Source organism: Anoplophora glabripennis, unplaced genomic scaffold (genome assembly GCF_000390285.2).
Source record: "Anoplophora glabripennis isolate ALB-LARVAE unplaced genomic scaffold, Agla_2.0 scaffold294, whole genome shotgun sequence".
Classification (NCBI taxonomy): Eukaryota; Metazoa; Arthropoda; class Insecta; order Coleoptera; family Cerambycidae; genus Anoplophora; species Anoplophora glabripennis.
Window position 1 is genome coordinate 333,101 of NW_019416596.1, and position 9,340 is coordinate 342,440.

The 9,340-nt window shown below is 34.9% G+C and overlaps 1 protein-coding gene across 1 annotated transcript in view; it reads left to right on the forward strand.

Moving 5' to 3' along the window:
* Window positions 1-9,340, forward strand: part of LOC108904608 (hippocampus abundant transcript 1 protein) — a 39,430-nt gene that overhangs the window by 9,068 nt on the left and 21,022 nt on the right. Inside the window, exon 2 of the mRNA XM_018707234.2 lies at window positions 8,032-8,498. Coding sequence (XP_018562750.1) covers window positions 8,032-8,498 — 467 coding nt within the window. The remainder of the gene's footprint in view (window positions 1-8,031; window positions 8,499-9,340) is intronic.

Sequence of the window (9,340 nt, forward strand, 5' to 3'; positions counted from 1 at the left end):
CGGTTAATTCAAATTATATAATATTTTTAATTTTTAAAATTTAAATATATTGTTCATAAATACGTATGGTCTATTGTGATAAAATACTCTACTCATTTACGAACAAACGAGAAATTTGTGGCAATATTATATAATTTTTCTTTTTCTGATCATGACTCAAAGAATAATTAAAAATCATTTCTAATATGTGGGGACTTATGCCGAAATAGTTTATTATTAACTTTCATTAAATACATGAATTACTTATATTTATAAAATTAAAAATACGCTAAATGCAAGTAAGTATAAGTATTTCGAAAATTGCGCAGGCGATGAAATAAACTTTTTAAAAATTTTTACATACAACTGTATTTTGTGGCATTCATGCCACTCTTGAAAATGGCTTTTAATAATATTTTCTACTCGTGTACAAAACGGCATAAACGAGAAAATTGTGGCAATTTTCTATTATTTTTCTACTTTGTCGACCTGACTAAATTAAAATTCAAATTAACTTACAACATGAAAATCCAATGTGGACTTATGTCTACATTTATATGACTTTATAATGCAAAATGGCATAAGCGAGAAAGACGTAACAATGTTCATGAATTTTCCTACAACTTTCCAAAAAATTTTTAGCATATAGTCCTCACCAGCGACTTATGCCCTTTAAAAAAATTAATAGTTTCACTTTTTTTCTTTGCAATAAGCTTTAATTTATTCACGAGAAAAACGTTGACCAAAACGAAAAATTTTCCGCAACATTTCCATAGCCCTATTTTCTTTAGTCCTTAGTAGGACTTATGCCAATGTTTTTATGAGCTTTTCGAATATAATAATGTCATATTTCTAATTGGCATTCATGAGAAATTGGTAGACCTACAAATAAAGATATTTTTCACATTTTCTTACAAAGTTTTCCATTTTTAGGTCCCTTGCGACACTTATGCCAACAAATTTTTGTGATAAAATCGATACTTCTCTTCAACTTACTAACATGGCATAAGTGAGAAATACGTCGCTGTACACATTATTTTTTTGAAAAAGGAAAATTAAATTTTCACGAAGGTGTCCCGCAGCCTATCTTTTAAATTTAGTTTATTGTACTTGTCTCTCGCTTACCTTTCAGTACTCTCAGAGGCATAAACGAGAAAGACGTCGTCGAACTTCAGTCTAATATCTCTTGGTCTAATTTTTTTACATGTTAAATTTACTTCGGAAAGACTACACTTATTGGGTTTAGGAGGATAATTTTAGTTTACATAGTGCATTATCATTATCTATCTGCCTAATAGATCTACGATTATTAGATTTGATAATATCACTTCTGTGTGTCATATTAATATAGAGGTACCGCAGGGGTCTGTGCTGGGACCATTATTTTTTAAATTGTATGTCAACGACCTACCGGAGTACGTTGAACCGTCAACTATAACGCTGTTAGCTGATTGGCACCTCCCTTATGGTATCAACGCAGACCCCTGAGAAACTTCCTGAATTTGATGATTTCTAAATCATTTTTAGTTAATATTGATGACAGAAATGCTCTACTTTCGCTGTTGAAATGATTCATATACAAAATTACATCTTAATAAGTTTTGTGATGTAAAAAGGATGATCTAAATAATGATATTTGGAATTGATTGATAAAACCTGACAATGTTGATGTGATTACTAGTTAAAGTTCACTAGAGGGTCGACTAAAAAAACTTTTACCAGCGTTAACCAACGAAAAAATAAGGCCTTACTGCTACTATGTGGTAAACAGAGGTCGAAAAGGGCAAAAAGTTCGACACGAAACTAACAGCTGATTGGAACCCCTATCATCTTTCTAATGAAGTGGAATTATGCGAACCAAGGCTAAGTCGATTTCCGTCTGCCGTGAAGTGGAACGATGGCCTGCGATTTGAGTAAGGAATATCGTTGGTGTGTAACGCTCAATTTTCTTTTGTGTACCAATGTTTTCCAATGAATTTTTTTTAAAGCTATCTACTTTGAACTTGTGCATAATTTAACAAAGCGCCCGCTTCGTGGCTATCGTGACTGATTGCTCGAAAACAGCTGCCAAAAACGTAAAACATCTGAAGCTACTGTCACGTAAGCGACTTGATTTAATATTTTAAAGTCGTTCCGCGATTGTAAACGTTGTCTAGTTGGAATCTCGGCAATGCGGTTTGGAAAATGTCTTGGCAGAGCAAACGAGAGGAAAAAAATGCAGAATATATAGTTTCACGTCACGTTCGTTAGGCAGGTGTGCGTGTAATTAAGATATGATACCGTTCTGTTTGTTCCCTTGCTTTGTTTGAGTTTGCCATTCATTATTTTATCTCTGATGACTGTACGAAGGTCGAAAATGTGAGGTGGAACGGGAGATGACGCGCGGAATGATTAGTTCGAAATTTGAAAACAAATCATATATTTCTTATTTTTTAAAGTTGTGCCCTGTTTGCTCCCCCTGCTACGGTCCTGTTTGTTTGACGTCAGTTTTTTTTGTCAATAGAATGACGAACACAAATAAGTTTTACTTGCTGTATTGTAAACCTAGCACTCATTTTATAAATTAGGAATTAAGTGGGTTTCAGGAACGTATTTTGTAAATATTAAAAAACTTATACAGGGTGTTTTTGAATGGAGTAGCATAAATGATACCAGTGAATCTACATTTCAAAAGAACTCGATCTGCAAAAAATCGCCTTAGTAAAATGTTCACCCCTGAAGAGATATGGGCTATCGAAGTTTTCAAAAAAAATATGAAAATTGGCTGTAATTTGAAAACCGAACGAGGTACAAATAACAAATTTTTTACAGGTTGTTTACTAATACAGATGCGAGTTTTCAACTATTTTTCGAAAATTTTAACCCCTCGAAAGGGGTTGAAATAACCACCCCTCAAGCCATTTTTTGCCATAACTTTTATATTTCGTAAAAACTCGATATCCAAAAATACGCATTAGATAAACTGGTTCTTTTAGAAACTTTTACCTCTCTAGCAATTTTCCTTTAAAACTTTTCGTTTATTAATAAAAAAATAAAATGTATTACCATTCACCTCACACCGTATATGATTGCAATCAATCAAAGAAAAACTAAGTGTGCTGCTGTCATGCCAGTTGTCACAATTAACTCTTCTGTAAGTTGTCACTGTTATCAGCTAAATACTTTTTGGGTGTAAATTAACAAGAATTATGCCAAATTTTACTAATGATGAATATGTGGACATGCTACAAGTGTTTTTTTCTACGATCGTGCAAAATTTACTACTTATTGCACTACCTACTGTGCCAAAAGTTTAACTTTTTTTACAGTAGTACAAAAAAAATATTGATTACAAGTTTAATCTAAGCATATCCATAAGTACCTAACGTCTGACATTGACAATTTGCGCAATTAATTTCCAGTTGTCAGTTAAAATTTTAATATTATGTAAAATACTGTTAAATAAAATTTGAAATAAAAACAATCGTAGAAAAAATGTTGCGTGCAACATGTGCAAAAAGCATATTTGTTGCACTTAACATGATTGCAGCTCTCAACTTCGTCTCGAGCTGCAAACTTCATGCATCGTACAACAAATACACACTCTTTACAGTAGTTGCACAAATAACTGTTTGAATGTCGCAGAAACTTTTATTAAATAGAAGTACAATGAAAACGAAACTAAGAAATAATTTATTATCAAAAAGAGAAAAAACAAAAAACTTAGTTAAAGGACATTTTCAAAATAATTGCCATTTCTTTCTAAACACAACCTAACACGTTTATCAAAGTTGTTACGGACTCGAGCAAAAATTATGGGATTGTTGCGAATCTCATCAGCCGCCGCGAATATTCTTTCCTGTAGCTCTTCAACACTGTCAACTGGGGTCGCATAAACAATACTTTTTATATGTCCCCAAAAGAAAAAATCCATGGGCGTTAGATCGGGAGAACGTGCAGGCCAAGAGATAGGTGCCTCATTGCCGCGACCTATCCAACGATTCGGGTAATTTAAATTAAGCCACCGCCTAACTACTACAGTGCTGTGAGCAGGAGCCCCGTCATGCATGTACCACATGGCCTGACGTACATTTAATGGTACTTCCTCCAGAAGTGGTGGTAGATGCTCATTTAAGAACTGCAAATATTCAACAGCACCAAGTCGATGAGGTAAAACAAAAGGGCCGACAAGCACATTTTCTACAATTCCTGCCCAAATGTTTAAACTAAAATTATGTTGAAATGTTGTCATAGATACTTCGTGAGGATTTTCATGAGCCCAGGAATGAAGATTGTGCATATTGGTTAAACCATGTCTTTGAAAAGTTGCTTCATCTGTGAAAAGTATCTTTGAGGCAAAATTCAAATTATTTCTTAGAATATTAAGATACGATTCGCAAAAAACAACTCGCTTATGCATGTCTGGTTCAAGTAGAGCTTGAACTGGCCGGTGGTGAAAAGGATATAATAAATTATCATGGACAATATTCCAAACAACACTATGGGACACATTTAAGTGCATTGCTGTTTTTCTCGTACTAGTCTGACGATTTTCGTCAAACTCTTCAAGTACTGCATCCTCAAGATAAATAGTACGAACAGTAGGTCTTCGGCCGGTACCCTCAATATGCGGCTGTATTTTTCCAGTTTCCCGAAGTCTTCGTTCTACCGCCGAAAAAGTTTGTCTGTGGGGAACTTGACGATTTGGATATCTCTCATTATACGCTCTTGTTGCCGCAGCACAGTTTTTGCGACATTCAAAATACACTTGTAGCATGTCCACATATTCATCATTAGTAAAATTTGGCATAATTCTTGTTAATTTACACCCAAAAAGTATTTAGCTGATAACAGTGACAACTTACAGAAGAGTTAATTGTGACAACTGGCATGACAGCAGCACACTTAGTTTTTCTTTGATTGATTGCAATCATATACGGTGTGAGGTGAATGGTAATACATTTTATTTTTTTATTAATAAACGAAAAGTTTTAAAGGAAAATTGCTAGAGAGGTAAAAGTTTCTAAAAGAACCAGTTTATCTAATGCGTATTTTTGGATATCGAGTTTTTACGAAATATAAAAGTTATGGCAAAAAATGGCTTGAGGGGTGGTTATTTCAACCCCTTTCGAGGGGTTAAAATTTTCGAAAAATAGTTGAAAACTCGCATCTGTATTAGTAAACAACCTGTAAAAAATTTGTTATTTGTACCTCGTTCGGTTTTCAAATTACAGCCAATTTTCATAATTTTTTTGGAAACTTTGATAGCCCATATCTCTTCAGGGGTGAACATTTTACTAAGGCGATTTTTTGCAGATCGTGTTCTTTTGAAATGTAGATTCACTGATATCATTTAAGCTACTCCATTCAAAAACACCCTGTATAAAACATTACTCCCGGAATTGAACACACTATACAGGATGTTTTTAAATGAAGCAGCAAAAATTGTACCAGTGAATGTAGAGCCAAAAATAAGAGGATTGAAGTAAAAATACCATATATGAAAGTTGCACCCCTGAGGCGATATACCCTCTTAAAGGGGGGGGATTGAAATTCACATTTTAATTTTTTTCTTTAACACGGGGAATGCTAGAGACACGAAACTTGGTATGAGCGTCCTACTAATAAAGAGGCAACTTTTCTATATTTTTTCGATCATTGGCGTATTTTATAGAGTGAAACAGTCAACCCCATTGCAATATTTTATTAGAAATTTTTTATATGACGCAAATTATTCATTTAAAAATATTTATTGGGAAGACTGATTTATTGCGCAACTTTTTTACCTCTTGTAATTTTTCGATACAACCGATAGTTTTCTCGTAAAAAAATTAGATGCGTCATCGTTCACTAAAGGGGTAATTGCGAAAATTTGTAAAAATAAAGTAGGCGGGCGTCATAACAAATAAATTATTATTTATCATATTAATAAATTGACACTTTCTAACAACCAATAATTAGTACCGATTGATTAATTTATTATCAGAATATGGCAAATAATATTTATACCAATGACGAATACGTCGATATGCTCCAAGTGTTTTTCGAATCCAGAAAAAATAGTAACGCTGCAGTAAGATTATGCCGCCAAAAATATCCAAACCGACCGATTCCTCATAGACAAACATTGACCTCGGTGGAAAGAAGGCTTTACGAAACTCGCTACACGTCAGGTGATGTGGTATATGCACGATGTGGCGCATAGTACACTTACCGTTAGAAAATGGCTAAATTTAAATTACTCGAACGCTGGATTGGTCGTGGTCGCGATGCCCCTGTTTGTTGGCCTGCACGGTCACCTGACCTAACGCCTATGGATTTCTTTTTGTGGGCACACATAAAAAGTATTGTTTATGGCACTCCTGTTGCCTCCTTAGAAGAACTACGCTTAAGAATATTTCAGGCAGCAGATGACCTTCGCAATAACCAAGAACTGTTTGTGCGAGTGCGTTATAACCTCAACAGATGTATTAGAGAAGAATATTCTTTAAATTTAATCATGCATTTCTTGTTTTTCGTTTGTATTAAATTTTATTTCAGATAAATAACTTTACCTAATGCATGTCCCATAGTCATAAGTTATCAAATATTTTTCATTAACTAATAGCAAATTATTCTTAGTGTTATTATTAAATTACCAGCTTATTGACAGAAAGTGTCAATTTATTAATATGATAAATGACAATTTATTTGTTATGACATCCGCCTACTTTATTTTTACAAATTTTCGCAATAACCCCTTTAGTGAACGATTACGCATCTAATTTTTTACTAGAAAACTATCGGTTTTATCGAAACATTACAAGAGGTAAAAAAGTTGCGCAATAAATCAGTCTTGCCAATCAATATTTTTAAATAAATAATTTGCTTCATAAAAAAATTCTAATAAAATATTGCAGTGGGGTTGGCTGTTTCACCCTTTTATAAAATACGCCAATAATCGAACAAATATTGAATAGTTGTCTCTTTATTAGTAGGATGCTCATACCAAGTTTCGTGTCTCTAGCATTCCCCATGTTAAAGAAAAAAATTAAAATGTAAATTTCAATCCCCTCCTTTAAGAGGGTATTTTTACTTCAACTTTACTTACTTTTGGCCCTACATTCACTGGTGCTATTTTTGCTACTTCATTTGAAAACACCCTGTATAGTGCCGCTTCCGCATTTCCATTATAAAATGCGTACCAAAGATGAATATCTGAGTATTCTTCATTACTAAAGAGCGTTTTTCAGGATAACACTAATAATAACGATAATTACAAATGAAATTACTAGAGAGCTAAATGTGACACAGTTACTAATTAATTTGACAGATAAATTTGTTGTTTTGTCGTACTTACTCAATTGTTTTTCAGAGACCACTTTGAAAACGTCGCGTCACGTCGTACAGAAAGATCGAAATAGAACATTTTTATTCCAAATTGAATGGAGAACCCAAAACTGATTTTTATTTTATGGCGTACCAATTTTCTCGTCAGAAATATCCAGTAACGTGCTAGAAAAATAATATTTTTCATAGCAAAACCTGCTCCCTCGATGGTAACTGCTAACTTTTACAAATTTCATTAAGTATCTTTAGACATTTGGCAACAATTAGTAAATTTGATTTTTTTTAAATCGACCTTGAACACCTTGTATTTCCTTAACGATGCATTTCTCGGATATATGTGTATCGGTTCCTGAAGTTTTCGCATCGGAAATAATAGCAACATGCCCAAAATTAAGTTTTACTTAGATTTCCTTTTATTATTACAACTAGAAAATCACAAGTCACCAGTTAAATATTACATCTTTCGCTGTAAATCACTTGCATTATAAAAGGCAAAAAGACATTCGAGGATTGTTTATAATTGTGACGTCAGTGTTAGGTTAGCAACCATTGTTTTCCGAACAAAGCACACTTTAAAGATTTTTTTAAGAAATCGGTTTGTTTCTTCCAAACTATTACTGGATAAATATAAACTTTTACAATTATTATTTACATGGCCAACTAGATTTCATGAAAGCTTTTTCCATATTCCTCTCAGTTTTTGTCACTTAAACACCATAAACGAGCCGTAATCGCAATTTCCAGACGTCCGGCATCGGCCAGCCCAGCCTCTACCACGCCCTGGTCGTCATCTTCCTGGAGTTCTTCGCCTGGGGCCTGCTCACGATGCCCCTCATCTCCGTGCTGAACAACACCTTCCCCGACCACACGTTCCTCATGAACGGCCTCATCATGGGCATCAAGGGCATCCTCTCGTTCCTGAGCGCCCCCCTGGTGGGCGCCCTCTCCGACGTCTGCGGCAGGAAACTGTTCCTGCTCGTCACCGTCTTCTTCACCTGCCTGCCCATCCCGCTGATGACCATCAACACCTTCTGGTTCTTCGCCATGATCAGCATCTCCGGCGTGTTCGCCGTCACCTTCAGCGTGGTGTTCGCCTACGTGGCCGACGTCACCGACGAGAAGGAGCGCTCGCTGGCCTACGGCCTGGTGAGCGGCACCTTCGCGGCCAGCATGGTCATCTCGCCGGCCCTGGGGGCCTACCTGATGGAGAGGTGAGTTTTTTTTTTGGTTTGCGTTAGTAAGTACCTCGATTATTGAACTGATTAACTTTTTAAACAATGGAAAACGAAAAACTTTGTAAAAAATTGAGGAATTGATTCATAATTATTTATAATTGCAAAATTGTATCCTAGGCTAGGCGATATCTGTTTTGATTTGGGTGAATCGTATATCCGCGGAGATTTTTGGCTTTCAAATATCACTAGAATAACAAAAAAACGTGGGCTTAACTTTTGGCGGCACAATATGTTAAAAAAAATCGAAAAATGTCATAGTTTTCTTCCTATTTAATTACGTATCTTTTCAAGAGTTGATTTTAGGCGAAAATGGAAGAGGAAAAAAATGTTTGTAATTAATTTTTTTTACAAAACATGACTAGTTACAAATCGAATGAATCATGATTATTATTGTAAAAATAGAAAAAATCGCCAAAATTGGGGTTAAAAAATATTACTTTTTAGGAAATTTTTTTGGGGTCTTTAAGTTGGGTATAGGACCTTCATACTTGGCTCAAGAAAACTTCATGTTATGTAGAATCATCACACCAAATTTCATCAAATCAGTTGACTGTTATGGCCCATTTACACGAGGCCAGTTGTGAAGACATCCCATTAAGCCAATCCAATGACAAAGTTGAGGACAATCCAATAAAAATTCAATTGAAGTTTACACGTAGGCCAGTCCGTCATCCGCCAGGCTAGTATCTTTGTATAATCTATGTGGTCTAGTATATACGGTTGTGTAGAATGGATAGGCTAGGGCTAGGCTAGGCTTGGCTAGGAACGTACGTTCTCACAAATGCCATTACACAAGCCAATCCACTTCTTGAGTGGTG